At 44.8% G+C, this 27,836-nt stretch overlaps 1 protein-coding gene across 8 annotated transcripts in view; it reads right to left on the minus strand.

The window, feature by feature from the left end:
• LOC110529235 (1-phosphatidylinositol 4,5-bisphosphate phosphodiesterase beta-4) overlaps positions 1-27,836 on the minus strand; it is a 142,944-nt gene that overhangs the window by 25,287 nt on the left and 89,821 nt on the right. For all 8 annotated transcript variants that reach the window (XM_036985407.1, XM_036985409.1, XM_036985412.1 and 5 more), the window contains 17 exons: positions 26,024-26,119; positions 17,071-17,151; positions 15,315-15,374; positions 11,423-11,566; positions 8,946-9,025; positions 8,611-8,664; positions 8,437-8,518; positions 8,213-8,313; positions 6,219-6,276; positions 4,914-5,022; positions 3,974-4,184; positions 3,781-3,874; positions 3,373-3,452; positions 3,115-3,199; positions 2,796-2,886; positions 2,504-2,599; positions 1,483-1,646 (listed from right to left, as the gene is read on the minus strand). In XM_036985407.1, the coding sequence (XP_036841302.1) occupies positions 1,483-1,646; positions 2,504-2,599; positions 2,796-2,886; positions 3,115-3,199; positions 3,373-3,452; positions 3,781-3,874; positions 3,974-4,184; positions 4,914-5,022; positions 6,219-6,276; positions 8,213-8,313; positions 8,437-8,518; positions 8,611-8,664; positions 8,946-9,025; positions 11,423-11,566; positions 15,315-15,374; positions 17,071-17,151; positions 26,024-26,107 (1,674 nt within the window). In that variant the 5' untranslated portion in view covers positions 26,108-26,119. The remainder of the gene's footprint in view (positions 1-1,482; positions 1,647-2,503; positions 2,600-2,795; positions 2,887-3,114; positions 3,200-3,372; positions 3,453-3,780; positions 3,875-3,973; positions 4,185-4,913; positions 5,023-6,218; positions 6,277-8,212; positions 8,314-8,436; positions 8,519-8,610; positions 8,665-8,945; positions 9,026-11,422; positions 11,567-15,314; positions 15,375-17,070; positions 17,152-26,023; positions 26,120-27,836) is intronic.

Here is a 27,836-nt window from a genome sequence, read left to right on the forward strand (position 1 = left end):
TCACAAATGTTCCTTTGTACAGTGTCTGTGATCTTTGGCCCATCTTAATCTTTTCTTTTTATTGGCCAGTCTGAAATATGGCTTTTTCTTTGCAACTCTGCCTAGAAGGCCAGCATCACAGAGTCGCCTCTTCACTGCTGACGTTGAGACTGGTGTTTTGCGGGTACTATTTAATGAAGCTGCCAGTTGAGGACTTGTGAGGCGTCTGTTTCTCAAACTAGACACTCTAATGTACTTGTCCTCTTGCTCAGTTGGGCACCGGCGCCTCCCACTCCTCTTTCTATTCTCGTTAGAGCCAGTTTGCTCTGTTCTGTAAAGGGAGGAGTACACAGCGTTGTATGAGATCTTCAGTTTCTTGACAATTTCTCGCATGGAACAGCCTTCATTTCTCAGAACAAGAATAGTCTGACGAGTTTCAGAAAGAAAGTTTTGTTTTTGGCCATTTTGAGCCTGTAATCGAACCCACAAATGTTGATGCTCCAGATTCTCAACTAGCCTAAAGAAGGCCACTTTTATTGCTTCTTTAATCAGAACAACAGTTTTCAGCTGTGCTAACATCATTGCAAAAGGGTTTTCTTATGATCAATTAGCCTTTTAAAATGATAAACTTGGATTAGCTAATACAACGTGCCATTGGTACATAGGAGTGATGGTTGCTGATAATGGGCCTCTACACCTATGTAGATATTCCATTAAAAATCGTTTCCAGCTACAACAGTCATTTTACAACATTAACAATGTCTACACTGTATTTCTGATCAATTTTATGTTATTTTAATGGACAAAAAAAGTTGCTTTTCTTTCAAAAACAAGGACATTTCTAAGTGACCCCAAACTTTTGAACCGTAGCGTATAAACTGGAGTTACTTACCAAGATGACATGGAATGTTCCCGAGTGGCCTAGGTACAGATTTGACAAAAATCTGCTTGAAAATCTATAGCAAGACATGAAAATGGCTGTCCAGCAATGATCAACAACCAACTCGACAGAGCTTGAAGAATGTAAAAAAGAATAATGGGCAAATGTTGTACAACACAGGTTTGCAAAGTTCTTCAGATTTTTACCCAGAAAGACTCACAGCTGTAATCACTGCCAAAGGTGATTCTAACATTTATTGACTAAGGGGTTTGAATACTTATCTAATCAATTTATTAGTGCTTTATTAGCCATTAATTAAAGAAAAAATTCTTCCACTTTGACATTACAGAGTATTTTGTGTAGATTGTTGACAAACAATTACAATTAAATCCACTTTGTAACACAACGGAAAGTGGAAAAGTCAAGGGCTGTGATTACGTTACGTAGGCGCTGTACAACAGACCAACATATACTCCAGGATATCTACACGACGTGTACATAATGTATCTCAGTCATCACCTGAACACACAACTGAACACAGAGACTATTTTTTGGGGGGGGGTCATAGGTTACAAAGTCTTAGCTAAAAAAAAAAACACAAATTCTATTCACAAAATGTCTACCTTTTTGATGCTGTTGTCCCTCTCCCTCTCCTCTCCGTCTTTGTTCACACTCACGCTGACACTGTCGCTGACACTGACACTGGTGCTGAGGCTGTTCTCTTCACTAGGTTCCTCTGATGTACACGTCTTCAAGTCAGGAATCACATCCTTCACCTCACCCAGAGCTACAGATACAGGAACACACTGTTACCCTCCAACACACAACGTTCAAAACAGCCCCCCCCCCCCCTAAAAGTAAATGTCCTGCAATTCTCCACATTCTGCCATGACTTATGTGACATTCATATAATATCTGAATGGGGGCACCCTGGAGGTCAGGGCCACTGGGTTCGTGCCTTGAGTGCCTGGTCAGTAATTCAACCATGATTACTAGAAGGTTTAGATAGCTGGCAAGACTGAAAAAAAAATAGCTTACAATCTATAAAATGTTAGCTGACGTGGGCTAATTGAGTGACTGTCAGTGACTGACATAACAAGAGAAATGCTGCTGATGCACTAACACATTTCAAAATTGCACGCTGTGTATTTCTGCTATCCTAACCAACGGCAAGCTGAGACCCCCGTTGACTTCCTAAGCGGCAGCTTATGTCTACACTCTTAGAAAAGAAGGGTTCCAAAATGGTTCTTCAGCTGTCTCCACAGGAAAAATATTTTTGGTTCCAGGTAGAACCCCTTTGGGTTCCATGTAAAAACCCTCTGTGGAAAGGGCTCTACATACAACCCGAGAGGTTTCTACCTGGAACCAAAAGGATTCTACCTGGAACCAAAAAGGGTTCTTCAAAGGGTTCTCTCCTATGGGGACAGCCGAAGAACCCTTCAGGTTCTAGATAGTATAGGAACAACACTGGTCAAAGACACACACCTACTCCAGTCAACTGACTCATAATTGCCTGAATATCTCAGCATCCAAAGTGACCACACACACACACACACACACACACACACACACACACACACACACACACACACACACTCACACTCACACACACTCACACTCACTCACACTCACACACACACTCACCGTTCTCCACATCTTCCTCTGTCTCTGCTCCTAGTAAGATGGCTGGTGTGTTGGTCTCTCCTGCCTCCATGTGCTTCTTAAAAGACTCTAACTGCTCTGCAGAACACACACACACACACATGCAACAACACAACTCAGCATAGTGTAAGTCAATCCAAAAACAACATGCAGAATGACTCAGAACAGGCAGGTCCAGCAGTAGCGACATCTGTGTGAAACTAAGGGATATAAAATGAATCTTTGCATGAAGTTAACAGCCATGTGAAAGACGAGACTGTCGCTGTCAACGTACTCTGTTCCACCTCGGGTTTCAAGCGTTTGTTTTTGATGAGGATTTTGCGTTTGAGATCGTTGGGAGAAGGCAAGGGACGACCCGCCTCAACCTGGCAACAAGAGCAAACATTACGTTTATTTTGTTGTTGTTTAAAAAATAAAAAAAATGACTCAAGACATTTGCAGTAAATGGTTCATTTTCTGTAGCATGAAAATATTACATCCACATTGTTTACCATGTCCAGTCATCCTCATCTGTCAGACACGGTACAGATACAGATATGGACACTGTAGATAAGAAACAGATAGATATATAGTGTGCTAGAAGGTGGACTCACAGGGAATCCCTCAAGGGGATGCCTCAGTAGGTATTCTCCAAAGATCTCCTCACAATAGCGAGCCATCTTATACTGCTGGGGTTTACTGAAACACACAGGATTTGTTGTTGTTGTTGTTGTTGTTGTTGTTGTTACCGCCATTAAATCAAATGATATAATAGTTACATGTCATTTCGATCAGATGTACAGGAATAAATGATAACATTGGCATGTGCAAAGTTGTCAAAAAAAATATTCTGGATCACTACGAAATCCTACCTGCAGTGGTTTTCAAATGACAGGATCACGGGATACTCAGACGTCACAAAGGCAGTTTCCCTGATGGCTGAGATCACGTCCTTTATGACGGGGGAAACAACAACATGGGGATTGATGTTGAAAATCACCCTGGATCCATTACTGATCATTCTCCTTAAGTCTCTCTGGATGCGAGTGTCTGATCAATAACTACAGTGTAACTTTCGAATGAAGCTGCAGGTTGCAATCAGATGCAGTATCAATCTATCAACACAAGAGGGCAGACTTGCCATACGTAATGAATACAACATTCTGACTAATCGTCTCCATTCTTGGAGTGAGTGTGTGTGTGTGTGTGTGTGTGTGTGTGTGTGTGTGTGTGCGTGTGCGTGTGCGTGTGTGTGTGTATGCATGAGTCTGTGTATGTACCTTGAAGAGGATGTCAGTACACATGGCCTTGCCATGAGTGATGATAGGCTCCTGGTCTTCTCCTTTCCCATCCCAGCAGTCCAGCTCTACACACCTGACACAAATACAAAAACAGTTTACACACATTATATAAAAAACACACACACACACACACACACACACACACACACACACACACCCTCTCCACCCCTACCTGCAGCCGGAGAGCAGCACCTGTCTGTACATCTCCACGGAGGACTTCCCTCCGAACTGCCTCCCGTTCAGGTAGGTGTTGTGGGACGAGGCAATGAAGTAGTGGGCCAGAGGCTGCTCCATGTCCTGGTACAGCTCCAGACAGTCCAGGAACACCGGGGCATTCTCATCTGACATCAGGTACCTGCAGAAGCCATCGCTGGACATACGTCCTGGGCGAGAGGAGCAGAGGGGGAGGGGAGAGGAGGGGGAGGAGCAGAGGGGGAGGGGAGAGGAGGGGGAGGAGCAGAGGGGGAGGGGAGAGGAGGGGGAGGAGCAGAGAGGTAGGAGCAGAGGGGGAGGGCGGAGGAGAAGCAGAGCGGGAAGGGAGAGGAGGGGGAGGAGCAGAGGGGGAGGGGGAGGGGAGAGGAGCAGAGGGGGAGGGGAGAGGAGGGGGAGGGGAGGGGAGGGGGAGGAGCAGAGGAGGGGGAGGGGAGAGGAGGGGGAGGAGCAGAGGGGGAGGAGTAGAGGGGAGGAGCAGAGGGGGAGGGCGGAGGAGGGGGAGGGCGGAGGAGGGTGAGGAGCAGAGGGGGAGGGGAGAGGAGGGTGAGGAGCAGAGGGGGAGGGGAGAGGAGGGGGAGGAGCAGAGGGGGAGGGCGGAGGAGGGAGAGGGGGAGGGGAAGGAGCAGAGGGGGAGGGGAGAGGGGAGAGGAGGGGGAGGAGCAGAGGGGGAGGGGAGAAGCAGAGGGGGAGGGGAGAGGAGCAGAGGGGGAGGGGGGAGTAAGCGAGTGTCTAAGAGTGTCTGTTTAACATACACTCTTCGACTTCATTTTTCCTCAACTCTCACACAACCAACATGTGGGTACATTAGTATGAGGGTGGTGTGCTCTTTTGTTATTCACCAGAAGAGGGCAGCAGTGCTCTTCCCTCTCTCTCACTCTCCAGCCATCCCACTCTCTCACCTTTCTTCTTGAGGTCGGGGTCTCTCTCGTACTTCTCGATGATCTGCATGGCTCGTTTAGGGTCGTAGAAGGGGAACAGGATCTCATTTAGCCGCGGATCGCGCTGGTTCTGGAGAACGCAATGACACAGAAGATCGTCTCACTCACAAGCGCACACACACACACACACACACGTCACTGCACACTAAGAACCCATTCCTAACTTGAGAAATGTGCATGGAACTCGAGCTTCTGCGCAGATCTACCCATGAATACTAATGCCTGACTTCGGCAAAACTTCGCAGAAACGCGTTTATGGTTTTAAGCTACTGTCGAGAAACTTGACGTGCACAAGTCATGTGACCAACTGAGTTGAACCCGGGTGTCTTCTGCGTGCCATAAAACGATTTTATCCCGCTGATCTAATTAGCTCGTGAAGCTAGCGCCAGTTTTCAGGTCTTACGCAAGGGTTAAACTACACATCATGCGCGGGTTGCTTTAACGAACCACCTCTGTTCAATTTCTCATGTTAGGATCGGGACCATTATGGCAAGAGACAGCAATTAAAACACACACACACACACTCACAGCTGACAAACAAAATGCGGGTTGACACCTTACACTGACACAGTGACAATGGATATAGTCCTATCTGGTACAAACACATATTTTATTTGTGGGTGTTGACAAGTGACAATGAAAACCAAAAAGCCAGTTACTGGTACAGAGCGACTGCAATGAGGTGGGGAGAAGAGGTGTGTGTGTGTGTGTGTGTGTGCTCGTTAGAAGTAGGGAGCTAACGGGTGTGGTCTTACAAGACGAGACACATGACAACACCACTGGCCACTAAAGCAGAAGGGAACACATTTTTCCAGAGCCTTTGTACTACTCGGAGTCTACTCGGTGTTGCACACAGAGAAAGAGAAGCAGGCACACGTACAGAAGGTAGAAGTGGAAGCAGGTATGTTTTTCAGCCAAAGCAGAGACAACTAAGCAGAGACAGACAGACAAACAGGCAGCAAGGAACAGGCAAAGATGGCCGAACAGGGAGCCCCTCCCTCCCCAGGTCGCCAGGGTTACACAATCAGTCACGTATGCGGGGGAGGGGGGGGGGGGGGGGGGGGGGGGGGGGGGGGTGCAGCTTAGAGGGTCAGGATGAAATTATCCCTAGACAATGATTTAAGGTCAGTCTTGCATTGTTACCCCCCCCCCAAATGCTAACTGATCCTAGATCTGTGCCTAAGGGCAACTTCTACCCTGTGCCAGGTGAGAGGGGAGGGGGTCAAGCAGTCACACAGTGAAGTTAATGAATGATAAAGAGCTTACTTCATTCAGAAAGCTGACTAACTGGTCTACGTTTAAAAAATCACTTTTGTCCCCATTGCTGCAAAGGAATTCATTAGAAAGACAAAATGTTAGGATTCTTAAAAACCCTCTCAGTCAGTCAGTAACTAGAAAGCACAAGGTTTTTTTGGTTTTAATTTAAAGGGTAAAAATAGAGCACTGTCATGTTACACTTTCATAAGAACATTCTAGAAACATGTTAACATCACCACTGGTCAAACATTTAATAACCATTGAGTTGGTTTAAAAGAAACGTGTTAAAGTGTCCCTGATTAAGCAGATTAGGTTGTCCGGGGGTTGTTAGTAGAGCAGCTGTAGGCCGTCTAAGAAATGTGATCTCTCAAACAAAGCACCAACAGACAGTGCATTCGGGAGGCATTCAGAGCACTTGACTTTTCCCACATTTTGTTACGTTACAGCCTTGTTCTAAAATGGAGGGGCAAAAAAAAGAATCCTCATTAATCTACACAAAATACCACATAATGACAAAGCAAATAAAACATTTAACATCGTTTGCAAATGTATTAAAAAAAAAAATGTAATATCACATTCAGAACCTTTACTCAGTACTTTGTTGAAGCACTTTTGGCAGCGATTACAGCCTCGAGTCTTCTTGGGTATGAAGCTTGACACACACTTGACTTTCTCCCATTCTTGTCTGCAGATCCTCTCAAGCTCTGTCAGGTTGGATGGGGAGTGTCACTGCACAGTTATTTTCAGGTCTCTCCAGAGATGTTCGATTGGGTTCTGGCTGGATAACTCCAAGGACATTCAGAGATTTGTCCCGAAGCCACTCCTGCGTTGTCTTGGCTGTGTGCTTAGGGTCATTGTCCTGTTGGAAGGTGAACCTTCGCCCCACTCAGAGCTCCTGAGTGCTCTGGAGCAGGTTTTCATCAAGGATCTCTCTGTACTTTGCTCTGTTCATCTTTCCCTCGATCCTGACTAGTCTCCCAGTCCCTGCTGCTGAAAACTATCCCCACAGCATGATGCTGCCACCACCATGCTTCACCATAGGGATGGTGCCAGGTTTCCTCCAGACGTAACGCTTGGCATACAGGCCAAAGACTTCAATCTTGGTTTCATCAGACCAGAGAATCTTGTCTCTCATGGTCTGAGAGTCCTTTAAGTGCCTTTCGGCAAACTCCAAGTGGGCTGTCAAGTGCCTTTTACTGAGGAGTGGCTTCCGTCTGGCCACTCTACCATAAAGGCCTGATTGGTGGAGTGCTGCAGAGATGGCTGTCCTTCTGGAAGGTTCTCTCATCTCCACAGTGGAACTCTGGAGCTCTGTCAGAGTGACCATCGAGTTCTTGGTCACTGCTCTGACATGCACTGTCAACTGTGGGGGCTTATATAGACCGTGCCTTTCCAAATCATGTCCAATCAACTGAACTCAAAAAAAGCACAATTTCGAGTCTCATAGCAAAGGGTCTGAATACTTATGTAAATAAGCTTTGTCATTGTGGGTTGTTGTGTGTAGATTGATGAGGACATTTTTCTATTTCATCCATTTCAGAATAAGGCTGTAACGTAACAACATTTCAAAAAAGGAGTCTGAATACTTTCCGAATGCACCGTAGAACAACACTCTCTCTCTCCTGTCATTCACATAAACAGTATATACACACTACAGTTATCAACCCAAACTGTTACTAAATACCTCTTCACTACAAGTATCACTGTTGGGACCATGCTGGAAAAACACATAGCAATAAAATGCTATATAGATGTTGTGCTGTAAACGCCTGACCAGTGAGCAAAACTGGTTGAAAACACATATTTACAACCAGTTTTGACGCTGACAAGATGTCTTCTCAACCAGTGTAAGACCTTGTTACTCCTACCCTTACTGTACACTTAGATGTGACTAGCATTTATGGTGCCGCTAGCTTCCTAGAGTAGAGCAAGGTTAGATCATGGAGAAGGGGGAGTAGAGCAAGCAGAAGAGGTCTGGGGGAGTGGAGTTGGTGACCACTCACATTTTCTTGAAGAGCTCCTCGATGTCAGTACGAGGGCAGATCTTCTGAGTCAGGGCATAGAAGATGTCGAAGGGGAACGCCGTGTGTTCTATCTCATCGTTCTGAGGGAGAGAACGGCGTGACACGTGTTTACACCAGGGGAGGAACAGAGTGGCACACGGAAGGGAGATCCGACGACAGAATCACAGCAAAAAAGGGGGCACCGTGCAAAACATCCAATTTACCTTCCCGCTAGGCAGCCCCAGTTCCTTCAGAGCCTGAAAGATTCCTTTCTCTGTTTTCCCAGACGCAAATGTCCGTGTGATGCTGAAACAGAGCGAGGTCAGCCGTCGTCACAACGCCCATTGGATGAACTCAAATGACTGATAAATGTCATTACCAACCGAAGTGTCTCTTACGTTCTCACTGGGATCTTGCCGTTCACATTGGTCAGAAAGCACATCCTCATCCAACTAAAAAAAAGAAGAGGAGAGACGACACATATTGAGGTGTGTGTTTGTGTGTGTGTGTGTGTGTGTGTGTTTTTTGGGGGGGTTTCTCTAGTAAAACAAGGACAATTCAGACAAGTGGGGGCATTTAGCCGGTCCCTACAAGGAAAAAGGCAATTTTAAGCTTAGGGGTTAGGTTTAGGGTTACTATTATGGTTAGGTTTAGGAGTTAGGGTTAGGGGTTAAGGGTTCGAGTTAGGTTTAGGGGTTAAGGAAAACAGGCTTTTGAATGGGTGTCTACTCACTGTTTCTTGAGGCAGGTCATAGGACAGACGTTATTGGCTCTGAAATTGTGGATCACTGACCTCAAACCCTCCGTCCACTTCTGCAAACAAACAGAGAAAGAAACAAACAAACAAACACAAGCGTTCACACATACATACACTATATATCCAAAAGTATGTGGACACCCCTTCAAATTAGGGCATTCAGCTATTTCATCCACGCCCGTTGCTCACAGGTGTATAAAATAGAGCACACAGCCATGCAATCTCCATAGCTAAACAATGGCAGCAGAATGGCCTTACTGAAGAGCTCAGTGACTTTCAACATGGCACAGTCATAGGATGCTACCTTTCCAACAAGTCAGCTCATCAGATTTCTGCCCTGCTAGGGCTGCCTCGGTCAACTTTAAGTGGCATTATTGTGAGGTAGAAACGTCTAGGAGCAACAACGGCTCAGCCGCGAAGTGGTAGGCCACACAAGCTCACAGAACGTGAACGCCGAGTGCTGAAGCACATATTGCGTAAATATCGTAACACTCACTAGTGAGTTCCAAACTGCCTTTGGAAGCACACGTCAGCACAAGACCTGTACGTCGTGAGCTTCATGAAATGGGTTTCCATGGCTGAGCAGCCGCACACAGGCCTAAGATCACCATGCGCAATGCCGAGCGTTGACTGGAACAATGTAAAGCTCGCCGCCATTGGACTCTAGAGCAGTGGAAATGCGTTCTCTGGAGTGATGAATCACGCTTCACCATCTGGCAGTCAGACAGACGAATCAGGATTGCCAGGAGAACGCTACCTGCCCCAATGTATAGTGCCAACTGTAAAGGAGGAATAATGGTCTGGGGCTGTTTTTCATGGTTCGGGCTAGGCTTCTTAGTTCCAGTGAAGCTACAACATACAATGACATCATAGACGATTCTGTGCTTCCAACTTTGGGTCAACAGTTTGGGAAGGCCTTTTCCTGCTTCAACATGACAATGGCCCCGTGCACAAAGCGAGGTCCATACAGAAATGGTTTCTAGATATCAGTTTTGGAAGAACTTGACTGGCACAGAGCGAGCCAGGCCTTATCGCCCAACATCACTAATGCTCTTGTGGATGAATGGAAGCAAGTCCCCACAGCAATGTGCCAACATCTAGTGGAAAGCCTTCCCACAAGGTTGGCGGCTGTAATAGCAGCAAAGGGGGGACCAACTCCATATCAATATCCCTGATTTTGGAATGAAACGTTTGACGAGCAGGTGTCCACATACTTTTGGCCATGTAGTGAACTTACACAATACACACACACGCGCGCGTTCGGACGTTTACTTACTCACAGCGTATCCGTTTCACTGGGTCTATGTGTGTGTGTTCTCTCCTCACTCACAGTGTTGGTCTAATTTCCTCTCTCTGTTTAATTTCAAAGCAGCCACGACCAAACAGCAGATGCAGATGTATGCACACAGCCATCCTGCCTGTGTGTGTGTGTGTAAACAGCGTTGATTTCAGATCTCCCTCGCCTCTCTCTCTTCCTCTCTATGACACATCTTGTCCGGCTCCCATCTCTTTCAACGGACACATTACCCTTAATACGTGAGGCAGCGTGCCGTTTGTCTCTGGGCTATGCGTGTGCGCGTGTGTGTATTATTCACAGGCTGTGCTGATGTGAACAACTGTGTCAGCTCTTCAGGTCTACTGCAACTAACCTGCTGAGTGTGTGAGATGGTGTGTTAGTGTGTGTGTATGTGTGCGTGTTTGGTGTCTGTATACGAGAGAGCAAGAGAACAAGGTAGCATGAATGAGCGTGCGCTAGTGTGTGGGTGAGTGTGTGTGTGTGTGACCTTCAAGTTCAGCTGGTGATGGCAACTCTAGGTAGTTTATTATCATTCATTTGGCATTCCGTCTTCTACAGTGTAAACTCCACGTTAACCAATCCCCCCCCCCCCGCTCCGTCTCTTATATATGCCTTATCAGGAATCCAACTAAAACAACTACATCAAACAATTCAGCGTCATCTGTTCACTGATACATCGGTTCACTTCTTCAGTAATCAGACAATTAAAAGGTGTCTTCTGCTCCCAGCTGACTGAGAACTCCAATCTTCCCATTTCTTCTATCACACCTCTAAAACATCCTGGCTGGCTAGCCACAGCTTTCCATGTCACCACCAGAGTGCAATGTTTAGCATGATGACCCCTGCAAGGGCTAGCGGGGAGAGAGGGCGAGAGCAAGAGGGACAGAGAGATACCCTGGCTGCGTGACAGCATTACCCTAGCATTGTCTGGATTCACTACCAACTTGTGCAACAGTAGGGGTTGACTAGGTCTGTTAGAGTTGAGTAACGTTATATTCATGTTGTAATAGTGTTGTATGAACCCTGTGCCAGTTTTAATCGTTGCGCTGTGCCATTCCTGGTCGATCGGATCAGTCGCAGCGTGTAATGCGGTATGGATGTCGTATGAACGTTGTAACAATGCTGTCATAACATGATGTTAACGTTGTGTATTTACCCTAGCTGTGTCTGGGCTGTCAGCCACCATGTACATGAAGGAGAGGTTGACGAGGTCGGTCCCGCTACAGACACAGATGACACATCCCTCCAGCTCCTCCTCTTTCTTCCCCGCTGCCTCGAACGAAGACAGAATCTTAGGGTCCTAGAGAGAGGGGGAAGAGGGAGAGCGAGAGTGAGATGGAGAGAGAGGGAGAGAGAGAGGGATACAGTTGAAGTCAGAAGTTTACATACACCTTAGCCAAATAAATTTAAACTCAGTTTTTCACAATTCCTGGCATTTAATCCTAGTAAAATTCCCTGTCTTAAGTCAGTTAGGATCACCACTTTATTATAAGAATGCGAAATGTCAGAATAATAGTAGAGAGAATGATTTATTTCAGCTTTTATTTCTTTCATCACATTCCCAGTGGGTCAGTAGTTTACATACACTCAATTAGTATCTGGTAGCATTGCCTTTAAATCTTTTAACTTGGGTCAAACATTTCGGGTAGCCTTCCACAAGCTTCCCACAATAAGTTGGGTGAATTTTGGCCCATTCCTACTGACAGAGCTGGTGTAACTGAGTCAGGTTGGTAGTCCTCCTTGCTTGTACATGCTTTTTCAGTTCTGCCCACACATTTTCTATGGGATTGAGGTCAAGGCTTTGTGATGGCCACTCCAATACCTTGACTTTGTTGTCCTTAAGACATTTTGCCACAGCTTTGGAATTATGCTTGGGGTCATTGTCCTTTTGGAAGATCCATTTGCGACCAAGCTTTAACTTCCTGACTGATGTCTTGAGATGTTGAATCAATATATCCACATACTTCTCCATCTTCATGATGCCATCTATTTTGTGAAGTGCACTAGTCCCTCCTGCAGCAAAGCACCCCCACAACATGATGCTGCCACTCCCGTGCTTCACGGTTGGAATGGTGTTCTTCGGCTTGCAAGCCTCCCCCATTTTACTCCAAATATAACGATGGTCATAATGGCCAAACAGTTATATTTTTGTTTCATCAGACCAGAGTACCTTTCTCCAAAAAGTACGATCTTTGTCCCCATGTACAGTTGCAAACCGTAGTCTGGCTTTTTTATGGTGGTTTTGGAGCAGTGGCTTCTTCCTTGCTGAGCGGCCTTTCAGGTTATGTCGATATAGGACTCTTTTACTGTGGATATATAGATACTTTTGTACTTGTTTCCTCCAGCATCTTCACAAGGTCTTTTGCTGTTGTTCTGGGATTAATTTGCACTTTTCACACCAAAGTACGTTAATCTCTAGGAGACAGAACGCGTCTCCTTCCTGAGCAGTATGACGGCTGTGTGGTACCATGGTGTTTATACTTAAGTACAATTGTTTGTACAGATGAATGTGGTACCTTCAGGCATTTGAAAATTGCTCCCAAGGATGAACCAGACTTGTGGATGTCTACAATTTTTTTTTCTGAGGTCTTGGCTGATTTCTTTTGATATTCCCATGATGTCAAGCAAAGAGGCACTGAGTTTGAAGGTTGGCCTTGAAAGACATCCACAGGTACACCTCCAATTGACTCAAATGATGTCAATTAGCCTATCAGAAGCTTCTAAAGCCATGACATTTTCTGGAATTTTCCAAGCTGTTTAAAGGCACAGTCAACTTAGTGTATGTAAACGTCTGACCCACTGGAATTGTGATACAGTGACTTATAAGTGAAATAATCTGTCTGTAAACAATTGTTGTAAAAATGACTTATGTCATGCACAAAGTAGATGTCCTAACCGACTTGCCAAAACTATAGTTTGTTAACAAGACATTTGTGGAGTGGTTGAAAAACGAGTTGTAATGACTCCGACCTAAGTGTATGTGAACTTCCGACTTCAACTGTATGTATTAAAGACCAACAGAATCTTATCAAGTCATTTCAAAACGTGATAGTTTCATTTTCTGAACCATTCCATCCGTCTCAGACAGACTGTTATATAACTTTCCTATGTAACATCGATTAGTTGAGGATTCCCGTTCTTGCGTTATCCTTTGAACTATCTAGAACAAGCAGAATAACTGTTGTGTGATTGAATCAGCTGGAAAGCAACAGACGATTCATTCTGCAAAGCCAGCCTCTGTTTATTAAAGCGAATACAGCCAAATATCCTCAACGTGATTCTTCTTTCTTTGTCCATTGAGTTAGCGGCGATAGCTGTGCGATTGTGTAATCGTGTTAGCAATCCGCCCGAGATCAGCCATGAGATGAGTTGCTCTTTGTCTGTTGTTTACCAAGAAGAACGCGTAACCTTACCAAACACAGACAGGGAGGGGGGAGGGACACGGCCTTACACACACCACACGTACGCCATGCACAGATGCAGTCACACACACTGTCTTAGACATAGAGGACCTCCCGCTCTGTCAACAATACACACACTACCTTGTGATCCGTGCACACACGGCAAAGAGTGTTTTCAGATGTTTGAGTATTTGTTCGGAGCTGAGCGAGTGGTTTGTTCTCCGGCGTTTTTGAGAAAGCACACCTTTATTATAGTCAGGCATCCGTATTGGTACTCCCTCAGGACCCCAGAGCCTTCCATAATTCATGTCGCTCGCATGATGCCAAACATTACACTGCAGCAGGACACGACCACAGAATTATTGAGGGAGTCCATATGTAATGGAAGGAGTAGCTGTGTGTGTGTGTGTGTGTGTGTGTGTGTGTGTGTGTGTGTGTGTGTGTGCATGTGCGTGTGTGTGTGTGTGCATGTACACATTTTACTATACTTGTGAGTACCAGAAAGTCTTCACAAGAATAGTAAACCAACACAAATTCTGAGAAGTGAGGACATTTTAGGCTTAGGTTTGGGGCTAAAATTAGGGTTAGGGGTTAAGTTTAAGGTTAAGGTTAGGAGTTGGTGTTTATGGTTAAGGTTAGGGATAGGGAAAGTAGGATTTTGAATGGGAATCAATTGTCTTCACAAATATAGTTAAACATAGTTGTGTTTTTGTGTGCGAGTGTGTGGTGTGTGTGTGTGTGTGTGTGTGTGTGTGTGTGTGTGTGTGTGTGTGTGTGTGTGTGATCAGCCCTGGTGTTCATGAAAGGAATACTCTGTGGTTAATGTTTGCTGTATTGTCATGAAGCCCCTTCTGTTTAAAGAAAGCAGAAAAACACTTTCAGGGACACGGAACAGCCAATTAGCCTAAATGCATTTGTTTCGATCAAAGAGTGTTCAATAGTTTTTTTTTTTGTCTGTTGGAAATCATTGTTCTATTGAGGCAACTAACTAACAAACTACATTGTAAAAGGCATTGTTACAGTATCCCTCCCAGATAAGAAACAACATCCAAGGCTAAATAACTTGCTTTAGATACAGCTACAAACCTGGAAGGTTATAAACATTCAAGTATGACATATTTTATGTTGTTGAACATACAGGTAATTGCCAAGATAAAGTAAAACACTTGGGCAAAAGAGTGTAGAATCTTGTAGAATCTATGCCAAGGCACATTGAAGCTGTTCTGGCAGCTTGCAGTGGGCCCAATACCTTATTAAGACGCTATACTGATGTTTCCTTTATTTTGGCAGTTACCTGTAGCTGTACCTGGTCTAAGATATGAAGGGCAACGAGCAGTAGGCTGTATTTCACCAACTGCCCTCAGCTTTCACTGCTCCAACTCAATCAATAGTGTATTAACGGTGGTGGGAACAATGGAACAAGTGACTAACTCTCTTCTCTTCTGTTCTGTTGCCTTGGCCACGTCAAGTACCACTGCCCTTAGTCACGCTACCGTCACCCCAATTATGACTTGGCCCTGTGGCTGGAACGGTAAAGTCGTGAGGGGCGAGGAGATGGATGGAGAGGAGTGGGTGAGAAGGTTATTTGAAAGATGGAGGGAGGAAGGTAGGGACTAAGGGAGGAAACTGGGTTTTAAAGGTGCTCACCCTTGGCACGGCTCCGACTCGAATACTGTTGATCAGAGAACATTCTAGAACCTGGCCCTCCTGTAGAGAGAGAGAGAGACAGAGAGACACACAGAGGGAGTAAAATTGATCTTGTCAATGCCAAACAAAAAAAGACATATTCCATCCCACTCCCCAAACCTCACCTAGCTTTGTCCAATTACAGTAGCGTCCTGCCTGTCTGCTCCAGAAGCTCCATAGACATACGGTATGCTGCTAGTGGCCAGATACGGCTGTTTGAAATGACATCTGCCTACATGCCCCCATGTCGCAGCGATAAATACAGTAACCCAGAGAGAGACAGAGAGCGAGACAGTAATACGATCAGCGTGGAGGAATATCCTGCTATCCTCTTACACAACGGATGAATCCCAACGGTATGACGGATAAGAAAGCCCTTCCTCTCCAACCAGCATTACCTTCTAACATGAGCAGTCAACCCCTCCTAATTGACAGAATCAGGTGTGTTACAGCAGGGTTGGAACAAAAGAACACTCAGGAGTAGGGTACAGGCCACCCCTGCTTTATGTGTTGTTGCAGAAGTGTTTGATGAATGCTAAAGGCCATTTTCAGCGAGGATATGGGCCTCTCTCTCCTCTATGGGGAGGTTTCATTTGACGCAACCGTCTCAGAGTCACCTTGGCTAAGTCAAGTTCTGTCTCAAGCAGTTCCTTCCATCCATGCGCATTGAGTTGACTGACTTGCAAGAACGTACCATTGGAAAAGGAGACTGGTGTTGAAAAGGACCTTGCAGTCGAATCGCCTACAAGTCATCGGAGACGGCATTCTATCCTCTTGACTTTTTCATACAGGAGCATCCTACGCTGAATAGCTTTCAGTCTTTCCTGTTCTCTCTCTGAATAAAGTCCATTCTATACCATTGTCTTTCTTTACCCTCTCTGAATAAAGTCCATTCTATACCATTGTCTTTCTTTACCCTCTCTGAATAAAGTCCATTCTATACCATTGTCTTTCTTTACCCTCTCTGAATAAAGTCCATTCTATACCATTGTCTTTCTTTACCCTCTCTGAATAAAGTCCATTCTATCCCATTGTCTTTCTTTACCCTCTCTGAATAAAGTTTGGCAGAGGCTTCAGTGACAAAGACTACCCAACTCTCTGACCCAACAGAACACTTATGGAAGATTCCGGATCGGCGCCTAAGGCACCGTTTTCCCTCCACCATCAACAAAACACCAAATGATTGAATTTCTCATGGAAAAAGGTGTCACATCCCTCCAATAGAGTTCAAGACACTTGTAGAATCTATGCCAAGGCGCATTGAAGCTGTTCTGGGGGCACAACTCCTTAGCAAGTTGCTGTTTTCATTTATTTTGGCAGTTACCTGTAGCTGTACCTAGTCTAAGATACTAAGGGCAATGAACAGCAAGCAGCAGGCTATATTTCACCAACTACCCTCAGCTTTCACTGCTCCAGCCCTTGAAACTCAGTCAATAGTGTATTAACGGTGGTGGGAACAATGGAACAAGTGACTAACTCTCTTCTCTTCTGTTCTGTTACCTTGGCCACTTCAAGTACCACTGCCCTTAGTCACGCTACCGTCACCCCAATTATGACTTGGCCCTGTGGCTGGAACGGTAAAGTCGTGAGTGTCGAGGAGGATGGATGTCTTTCTTTTCTCTCTCTGAATACACTCACGAGCACAAAAGACAGGGCACTGAGTAAGAGGATGAGAACGAAGCCTTTTATATACACAGATATGGTTGAGAGACTGTACCTTTCCGTCGCTCTTCCACGTGATGAAGAAGCCAAACTCGTCCACTTTGACCAGACAGTTGGGCTCAAACAGAAACGGGTCCTGCGAGGAGACAGAAGCATTTCAATTCGAGAGCCAATCAGAGGTTTCATTTGATGTGCGAGGACATTACACACGCACTCCCGTTACCTAGCTAGTGCACGCACGACTTACGCCACAAGATAAACAGCAGCATCGATAATTCATTTTTAAAGATGTAACACACACACACACACACACAGACACGCGCAAGGAGAACACACACCTACACCCTGTGTGTGCAGGAGAGGAGGACATAACGCTAGGACAAAGACAAACACATAAATGTGAATGTCATGAACTGTCGAATGCAAACGGTGTCTTGGTAACCCTACACACCAACCAACGGCTGGCTACCTTGGTGACCGGACATACCCTGATTAACGTGGCAGGCAACACTCACTGGCCTCCTGGATATATTATAAAAGATCAATTATCCTGGCTAAATCTAGTCTTCCACTTCCTGCTACACGTTTACTGTGACGTTGGAGACTTTTTAACAAAACGTTGCGTCAGAGCAAGCGTCGGAAGGTATAACTTCTTTTGAGAAATAGTTCCTAGCCTACTAATTCAATCCCCTAATTTAAAGGATAGAGTTGTGGTTTATTTACGGTCTACTTAATGTGGTAAACCTCCCAGTTCCAAATTCACGAGGCGGTTATTTGTCAAACAGCCAGGTTTGCTTCAGACGCTGGGGGGGCAGCAGTCTGTCAGCGGGCCAGACGGCGAGGCTCATAAGGTGGGGAGGGAGATAAATATAGTCCCAGGCTCTGACTGGAGGCCTTGTGTGTGTGTGTGTGTGTGTGTGTGTGAGAGAGAGAGACCCGAGAGGGAGTAAGTATGGGGTGGGCTGACAACAGAGTAACAGCAAAGTCATTTGGATTACATTCCCGTAGTCCATCCATTTGTCTGCCGCATTCTAAGTGAGCGCCCACGTGTGTGTAAGAGAGAGACCGAGTAGAGGGTCGTTGCAGAGCTAAAGGAAACAGTGAGTGACACACACACACTGCAGCATGTGTTGTTTCAGTGAGATTATGGTAAGCCTTCAGTTCAATCAATCAATCAATCAATCAATCAAATGTATTTCAGAAATCCCTTTTCAGCAGATATCACAAAGTGCTGTACAGAAACCCAGCCTAGAATCCCCAAAGAGCAAGCAATGCAGAAGCACAGTGGCTAGGGAAAAGTCCCTAGAAAGGCGGGAGGCTAGGAAGAAACCTAGAGAGGCTGGTGTGCTGCTCGACACCAGAAATATGGCTGTTAGTTCATGCATATACTGTGCCAGCGTCGTCCGGGTTAGGGGAGGGTTTGGCCTGGGTAGGCCGTCATTTTAAATAAGAATTTGTTCTTAACTGACTAGCCTAGTTAAATAAAAGGGTACATAAATCGGATCCCAGCCTTTTAACTAACAGTCCTGACATTCAGTGACATTGGAAATCAACACAAATCCAGCTTGGTGTAAACTGAGCTTCAGTTGTATTCAGTCTTGTAAAGATGTCTGTTATAGATAGTATCTACAATATTAGGCTGGGTACTTCTTCATTCTAAGGTAACCTGGCTGGAATGGCCAACCCCCCCCCCCCCCCCCACCCAACACACACTCCTTGGATGGTGTGGGGCAGGGAGTGCATGTGGGAGTCATATATTTGGCTGCATTGATAAGAGAGGGTGACCCCTGCTTGTCTGACTCACTACTCTCATAAGTACATTCCTCCCTCAGCGTGCAGTGGAGCTCTGCTAGATGTGTGTGTGTGTGTGTGTGTGTGTGTGTGTGTGTGTGTGTGTGTGTGTGTGTGTGTGTGTGTGTGTGTGTGTGTGTGTGTCTTAAGTACAGGGCTTGACATGAACTTTTTTAGCCACTTATCCTTTGGACAAGTAGGACTGATGTTTTACTTGTCCAAAAGCTACAGTCACTTGTCCAAAAAAAACACCATGTTTACATCATTGTATGACGCAAGGAACCACTTTACAAAATAAAATGCATTACTATCTTTTTTGACCATAGAGAATCAGACAAAAAATGTAGGCTACACTCTGTCCGTTGACTTCCTGTCTCAAAATACAACACTGCCCCTTTAAGGCTCTCCTGGAGGATGGTTGGTCACGCTTGGTAGCCTACAAAATATCAACGAATTACAATTAGAACCAAATACTTACCCAAATAAATACCCCTAGGACTCGAAATGAAGGGCGATGAAAAAATAAGTATACGGTTCAAAACAGACTCTGGAACAGTTCTGGGACTACAGATCCAAAAGCATAAAAATGTTGATGACGTTTTATTTCTTCATATTATAAACTCAGCAATGCGCATATGGCTGTATAGGCTATGTGGGAATGTTCCCATTTGCAATTAGCAAGAAAATGACAGAAATCATCCAGGTTTTAAACAATTCCATTTCTGGTTAAACCGTTTAAAATGCTGACCGTCTCAGCTCAGGTTCAAGGTGGGTGATGATGTGGGTGCATAACAGACACGGTCCTTCCCTCTCTGATCTTTTTTGACCATTCGATCTGAAAGAACCGCGCCTCGAGGATGTCGACAAAAAAATCAAGCCCTAAAGACGTGAATGTAAATGATCTTTCATTATATTTGTCAAACATGACAGGCCTTTAGCCTATATTTATGTCATTAAGAGTCTCATTAAAGTTTGGCTACATTGGTTTAGACGTGAGGCTGTAGTCAATATGCATATTAGCTATACTTTGACCTGTAGGCTTTTGTATTTATGTACATGATTTTTTTTTTTTGAATAGTATTACAATGTTGGCTTCTCTAATCCAATGCTGATCAGAGTAATTCTTTGATATTGTGATTCCTATGTGATTTATTTTACTTGTTCATTTGGACAACTCAAATCTATATTCTTCTCGTCTTGCATTTTTTTTTTTACTTGTCCCAGACAAGAGGACAAGTGTTACTGTCGAGCCCTGAAGTGTGTGTGCAAGTGTTTTGACTGCAGCATGGCTCCCTCCTCTAAGAGTTCCCAATCCATCACCCTGCTCTTTAAACACACACACACCGACACACATGCCCGACGCACACACACACACAGACACGACCGTTATAACAGCAGGCCTGGGGATCCACAGTGTTCGTGTTCTCTACAGGGGACAGAGACATCCAGAATCTTTAAACGTGAGAAACAAGCAGGGTTTCTATCAAACCTGTCATGGCCCATAGCTAGCCTATATTATTAGCCCCTATAAATAAAAGCAACTATAAACGCCTGTCAAACCAAACAGACTAATGCTAATGGCTTAATATGGAATGACTCAACTATCAGCTAGACTCTGACATGATTGACTGAGTAAGTAGCCAACATTAAACACACAGAACAAATCCGATCCTAGAAGTGCCTTAGCACCTCACCAAGACTAAGGCCCGATACACACGGCCTTTGAGGAGCTAGAACACTCTCCTCTCTATGGGCGACTAAGTCCACATCAGTCATACTGCTGCTGCGGCCATTTTGATTGTCAGTGTGGCAGTGAGTTTTATTCCCCATTAGCTGTCTGAGTCACTGGCAGCTGTCTGTATGTGTGTGGACGCGGTAATGAGGGAGGCAGAGGAAGATGATGAGACACAGCAGTGAGGAGGGTACAGAAGGGGAATACTGTCATCCTTCCTCCGATAGGGGAAGTGGGATAATGGGAAATGGAGAGAGGGAAATGACTGGTCTTTGAAACCACATTGTGCACGCACGCACGTACACACACACACACCGATGTCCCTAAACTAATTAGAGCATCATCGGGGAGCAGACCGGCAATGGGTCCAGGAAATGCGTCCCCTGCACATTATTCCATCTCACTCTACCGCCATCATTAGTATTAGTGAACGAACATTGACCATCAACCTATGTCAGTCTCATTTCCATTCTAACACTTTTATCATCATCTGTTTGCTTCTGTCTTGGCACTGATTGTCAGAGCAGTCAGTGCAGATAGATCATTGTTGATCTCTCCTTCTCTCTATCTCTCTATCTCTATCTCTATCTCTATCTCTATCTCTATCTATATATATATATATATATATATATGAAGTCATTAGTAATGTAGTAAAAAAAATAGCTACGGTTGCATATCAGGACATGATTTTTTGGCGATATATCGTATCGTATCGTTTTGACAATATTGCAATATTACTTTTGCGCTAGTTGGCTGTACCTGCCCCAATTCTCCAGTATTTTTCCTTCATCGCTTGTTCTCCATCATCTTTTTAAAACGGGGAGCCAGCTTGTTTTCAGCACTTTTATTTCCATGACTGATCAAAACTTGTTTTCTCATGTCTCTCTCTTGTCACTCCGCAGCAGACGTAGGGTGAGCAATATGTTTGGAACATCGAATCGCAATAAAATCACAGTATCGAATCACCAAACTGTGCATTTGCAAAGTATTCAGACTACTTGTCTTTTTCCACATTTTGTTAGGTTACAGACTTATTCTAAAATTGATAACATTTCCGTCATCAATATACACACAATACCCCTAAATGACATAGAAAAAATAGGTTTTTAGATTTTTGGGCAAATGTATAAAAAAAACAACCTGAAATATCACATTTTAAATGTATTTATTTTATTTAACCTGGATTTAACTAGGCAAGTTAGTTAAGAACAAATTCTTATTTACAATGCTGGCCTACAAAACGGCAAAAGACCTCCTGTGGGGATGGGGGCTGGGATTAAAAAATAAATATATACACTGCTCAAAAAAATAAAGGGAACACTTAAACAACACAATGTAACTCCAAGTCAATCACACTTCTGTGAAATCAAACTGCCCACTTAGGAAGCAACACTGATTGACAATAAATTCCACATGCTGTTGTGCAAATGGAATAGACAACAGGTGGAAATTATAGGCAATTAGCAAGACACCCCCAATAAAGGAGTGGTTCTGCAGGTGGTAACCACAGATCACTTCTCAGTTCCTATGCTTCCTGGCTGATGTTTTGGTCACTTTTGAATGCTGGCGGTGCTTTCACTCTAGTGGTAGCATGAGACAGAGTCTACAACCCACACAAGTGGCTCAGGTAGTGCAGGTCATCCAGGTTGACACATCAATGCGAGCTATGGCAAGAAGGTTTGCTGTGTCTGTCAGCGTAGTATCCAGAGCATGGAGAAGCTACCAGGAGACAGGCCAGTACATCAGCAGACGTGGAGGAGGCCGTAGGAGGGCAACAACCCAGCAGCAGGACCGCTACCTCCGCCTTTGTGCAAGGAGGAGCAGGAGGAGCACTGCCAGAGCCCTGCAAAATGACCTCCAGCAGGCCACAAATGTGCATGTGTCTGCTCAAACGGTCTGTGCTCTTCACAGATGAAAGCAGGTTCAAACTGAGCACATGTGACTGGAGTCTGGAGACGCCGAGAAGAACGTTCTGCTGCCTGCAACATCCTCCAGCATGACCGGTTTGGCGGTGGGTCAGTCATGGTGTGGGGTGGCATTTCTTTGCCGCACAGCCCTCCATGTGCTCGCCAGAGGTAGCCTGACTGCCATTAGGTACCGAGATGAGATCCTCAGACCCCTTGTGAGACCATATGCTGGTGCGGTTGGCCCTGGGTTCCTCCTAATGCAAGACATTGCTAGACCTCATGTGGCTGGAGTGTGTCAGCAGTTCCTGCAAGAGGAAGACGTTGATGCTATGGACTGGCCCGCCCGTTCCACAGACCTGAATCCAATTAAGCACATCTGGGACATCATGTCTCGCTCCACCACAGACTGTCCAGGAGTTGGCGGATTCTTTAGTCCACGTCTGGGAGGAGATCCCTCAGGAGACCATCCGCCACCTCATCAGGAGCATGCCCAGGCGTTGTAGGGAGGTCATACAGGCACATGGAGGCCACACACACTACTGAGCCTCATTTTGACTTGTTTTAAGGACATTACATCAAAGTTGGATCAGCCTGTAGTTTGGTTTTCCACTTTAAGTTTGAGTGTCACTCCAAATCCAGACCTCCATGGGTTGATAAATTAGATTTCCATTTATAATTTTTGTGTGATTTTGTTGTCAGCACATTAAACTATTTAAAGAAAAAAGTATTTCATTCAGATATTATTGAATTATTGAATTATTGAACCTTCGCCCCAGTCTGAGAACCTGAGTGCTTTGGAGTAGGTTTTCATCAAGGATCTGTCTGTACTTTAGTCCATTCATCTTTCCATCGATCCTGACTAGTCTCCCAGTCCTTGCTGCTGAAAAACATTCCCACAGCACGATGCTGCCACCACCATGCTTCACCATAGGGATGGTGCCAGGTTCCTCCAGACGTGATGCTCGGCATTCAGGCCAAGGAGTTCTATCTTGGTTTCATCATAGTCAGAGTCCTTTAGGTGCCTTTTGGCAAACTCCAAGTGGGCTGTCATGTGTTCTTAACTGAGGAGTGGCTTCCGTCTGGCCACTCTACCATAGAGGCCTGATTGGTGGAGTGCTGCAGAGATGCGTGTCCTTCTGGAAGGTTCTCCCATCTCCACAGAGGAACTTTGGAGCTCTGTCAGAGTGACTATCGGGTTCTTGTTCACCAACCTGACCAAGGCCCTTCTAAAAACCTGTCATTATGGTTTATTGTCATTATGGGTTATTGTGTGTAGATTGATGAAAATAAAACTAATATTTAATACATTTTAGAATAAGGCTGTAACGTAACAAAATGTGGAAAAAGTCAAGAGGTCTGAATACTTTCCAAAGGCACTGGACAAACAGAAAGGAAAGGAAAATGGTGAGAGTCGCAGTTCATATATTATCGGCACACAACTATCATGATGATATCATATCGTGAGGTCTCTGGCAATTCCCAGCCACAGTGATCATGTCCTCACAGACTATCAATGGTTTGAAAGGGCTATTTAAAGAAATCACATGACTTCAACATTGTTTTTCGAAAAGACTTAGTATCACTGCCAGGCAAACGAGGCAGAGAGGAGAAGCAAGAGAAGCGAGGCAACAATATGGTCCAACATCAATGACCATCTCTCCCACTCAGTGTCTGTCTGTGCGTCATATGGTTGTGTTGGATACAACAAAGACGGACGTCACTTCAATACAGACAGACCATGCTGAGTGTCAAACTGTTAATAGCTATTCCTCTCACGTTGGAATTAGTATGCACTGCCCCGTCTTCACCGTCTGCTGCGCTGTGGGGTTTAAGTGAGCTGAGAGCGGACTCTGGAAGAATCCTTCCCTGATTAGCATATTTAAGCGCGCGTGTGTGTGTGTGTGTCTGTGTGGGCGAGGCGCGTCTGCCATGTTAATCAACACAGACGTCCCCCGCAGGCCTTCTATTAGACAGCCTGAGCATCAGCTATTATAACACACACACAAACACACACACACACACACACATTCAGCTAACTCCAATGTAGACTACTACCAGCTTGTCTATAATTATGTTATTCTTAAATCATAATAAGGTTCATCACTGTTTTCTGAGCATCGAGTCGAGGTTTGGCCTTTTCAAAGGCTGGCTAATGATCGCTTCTGTTAACTGTGATCAGATTAAAGAGAGAGATAAGCCAGTCAAACAGTGCCACCGTGGTCAGTTGCTTGACACTATTTAATATGTGAGATGTAAAGAAAGCCACTCCTAAATGACCTACATCTCATAACACTGCCCACAAACACATAGATCATTAGAGTTGCTTGCCAGCTAATGTAATTCATTCTATTTCTATTCTGCACTTGTAGCCTATCGGCAAATACCCATAGTTAGCCATGCTAAGCTAGCTCTGTGGTTTATTTCGAGTTGGATATAAGTTGGTTGACAACTCAACTCAAATATCAAACAAAAATATAATGGTGATCTCACGCGTTCTCCCAGTGGGCATTCATTAAACGTAACGGAGGTCACATATCAAGATCAAACAACTGTGTTCTTGCCTTTCTAACCTCTCCTAACAAACTTTAATCGAGATGTTAAAAATGGGTGAACGAACAGCTTGTCGGTTATGAACTAGATTCACCAGTAGCTTGGCAGAGATTCACTATAGCTCTCCACCCAGCCACCCAGTCTCCCAAAAGTCCTAGCAGGGTAGAGGGCCCATAGCTAGTAGAAGCACAGAAATACACACTAAGTTAATACGCAGGGGAATGTAATTCCAAAGTAACCAGGCTGTCCTAGTTCCAAGGCTCAGTTAAAGATGCCCTTTGATGTTAGTGATGACGTTGTTTTCCCTCTGTGTTTATCCATGGAGGGATCCTCCTCACTGAAGACTGCATTAAAGGGATTCCTGATCGCTATCTCAACGTGTGTGTGTGTGTGTGTGTGTGTGTAACGCCCAGTCCTAGATTTGCCACCCCCCAGCTAACTGGCCTGATTGAGTTAGAGAGGGGAAACGTGGGAGGGAGGACACAGTGAGGGAGGACACAGGGAGGGAGGACACACACACACACACAGCAGACTGTCAGACTTTTGGTCGCCATGACAAAGTTGGTTAATGTGGTGGATCAATGTGGTGACTGTCTGTAGCTCTGATGACTAACACAATGAGTTATTATGACATACTGGGGATAGCCCTACTTATGTGTGTGTGTGTGTGTGTGTGCATGTGGCCTAACAAAATGATTTATAAACGCCATAAAGAAGATGGCCTTACTCGTGTGTGTTTGTGTCTTAATGTCCCACGAGAGGACTGTCATTAGGGTAGGGTGGGCCACTGATCCCCATACGCACAGAGCTACAAGCCATAGATATAAGTTTCAGGCTAACCTTGTTTGAGATGCACTTATTCTGATAGCACCCAAAGTACAGCGACAACTACATTCTAGTTAGTAATCATTTTCATATGATGATTCATGTCAAGTTGTCAACATGGAGGATTGGTTGGAGGACAAGTTGGCAATCTGTGGCAATGTTGTTGTTTTTTTAAGTACGGTACGTTTGAGTTTGCTTCTCACCTCGTCAAACCTGTCGAAGGAAGCTCCTTCCTGCATGAAGCCAGGCAGGTGCTTCTGCCAATTAAACTCATAGGACTTAGTCATGGCTGCTCACACCTGGAGGGAGCGAGAGAGGGAGAGGAGGACGGGGGGGGGGGGGGGGGGGGGGGGGTAGAGAGGGATAGAGCGAGAGAGAGAGAGAGAGAGAGAGAGAGAGAGAGAGAGAGAGAGACATTGTGTTAAAACAGGTGGGTCCACATGTCTCCTGGGCTGTTAAAATAAGTATGATTTATGCACTATCAAATTGCCTTTCTATGTAGTACTGGGAAAAACCTGACTCAGTCATAACGATGACTGAAATCAATCCGTCACACAGACATACACTACCCCTTGAGTCTACACACGTGTCGTTTTACCTCAGAGAGAACGACGCCAACTGTCTCAAGACGGCGCTTCATGTTGTATCATTGTCGATACAGGCTCACAGAAATAGCCAACGATGGCGTCCTACCTGAGAACGTTGGCCTGCGTATGTGAGTCTGTGTGTGTGAGAGCGTGAGAATGTGTGTGTGTGTGTGTGTGTGTGTGTGTGTGTGTGTGTGTGTGTGTGTGGTGTGTTGCCCCCTAACACGTTGAACTCTTCCCAGAACTCTTCCCATCTATGAATGAACACTTTGTAACGTCGGTCACTGCATCAGTAATGACGGCCATATTCAGATCAGACAGCAGACTGCGCCAAATATGTATTTTCAGAAGGGTTGAGGTACGTAGGATACAGCACCTAGAGAAAGTATTGACTTGTCCCACATGTTCTTGTGTTACAGCCTGAATTTAAAATGGATTAAATTGAGCCGTTTTGTTAACGGCCTGCACACAATACCCCATCATGTCAAAGTGGAATTATGTTTTTTTTTTAAAATTTTACAAATTAATTAAAATTGAAAAGCTGAAATGTCTTAAGCCAATATATACTCAACCCCGTTGTTATGGCAAGCTTAAATAACTCCAGGAGAAAGAAATGGTAAAAAATAGTCACATAATAAATTGTATGGACTCACTCTGTGTGTAACAATAGTACCCCACACATACAAATATCTGTAAGGTCCCTCAGTCGAGCAGGGAATTTCTAACACCGATTCAACCACAAAGACCAGGGAGGTTTTCAAATGCCTTGCAAAGAAGGGCACCTATTGATAGATGGGTAAAAAAAAATATGACACTGAATATCTCTTTGAGCATGGTGAAGTTATTAATTACACTTTAGATGGTGCATCAATACACCTAGTCACTACAAAGATACAGGCGTCCTTCCTAACTCAGTTGCCGGAGAGGAAGGAAACTGCTCATGGATTTCACCATGAGGCCAGTGGTGACTTTAAAACAGTTACAGAGTTTAATGGCTGTGATAGGAGAAAACTGAGGATGGATCAACAACATTGTAGTTACTCTACAATACTAACCTAATTGACAGAGTGAAAAGAGGGAAGCCTGTACAGCATACAAATATTCCAAAACATGCATCCTGTTTGCATCAAGTCACTAAAGTAATACTGCAAAAAATGTGGCAAAGCAATTCACTTTTTGTCTTCCTGAATACAAAGTGTTATGTTTGAGGTAAATTTGAAACAACACATTATGGAGTACCACTCTCAATATGTTCAAGTATAGTGGTGGCTGCATCATGTGGGTATGCTTGTAATAGTAAGGACTGGGGAGTTTTTCAGGATAAAAAAATCAATAAAAAGAATGGAGCTGAGCACAGTCTGCTTTTCTACCAGACACTACGAGATTAATTCACCTTTCAGTAGGACAATAACCTAAAACAGGGCCAAAT

Source organism: Oncorhynchus mykiss, chromosome 8, assembly GCF_013265735.2.
Source record: "Oncorhynchus mykiss isolate Arlee chromosome 8, USDA_OmykA_1.1, whole genome shotgun sequence".
NCBI lineage: Eukaryota > Metazoa > Chordata > Actinopteri > Salmoniformes > Salmonidae > Oncorhynchus > Oncorhynchus mykiss.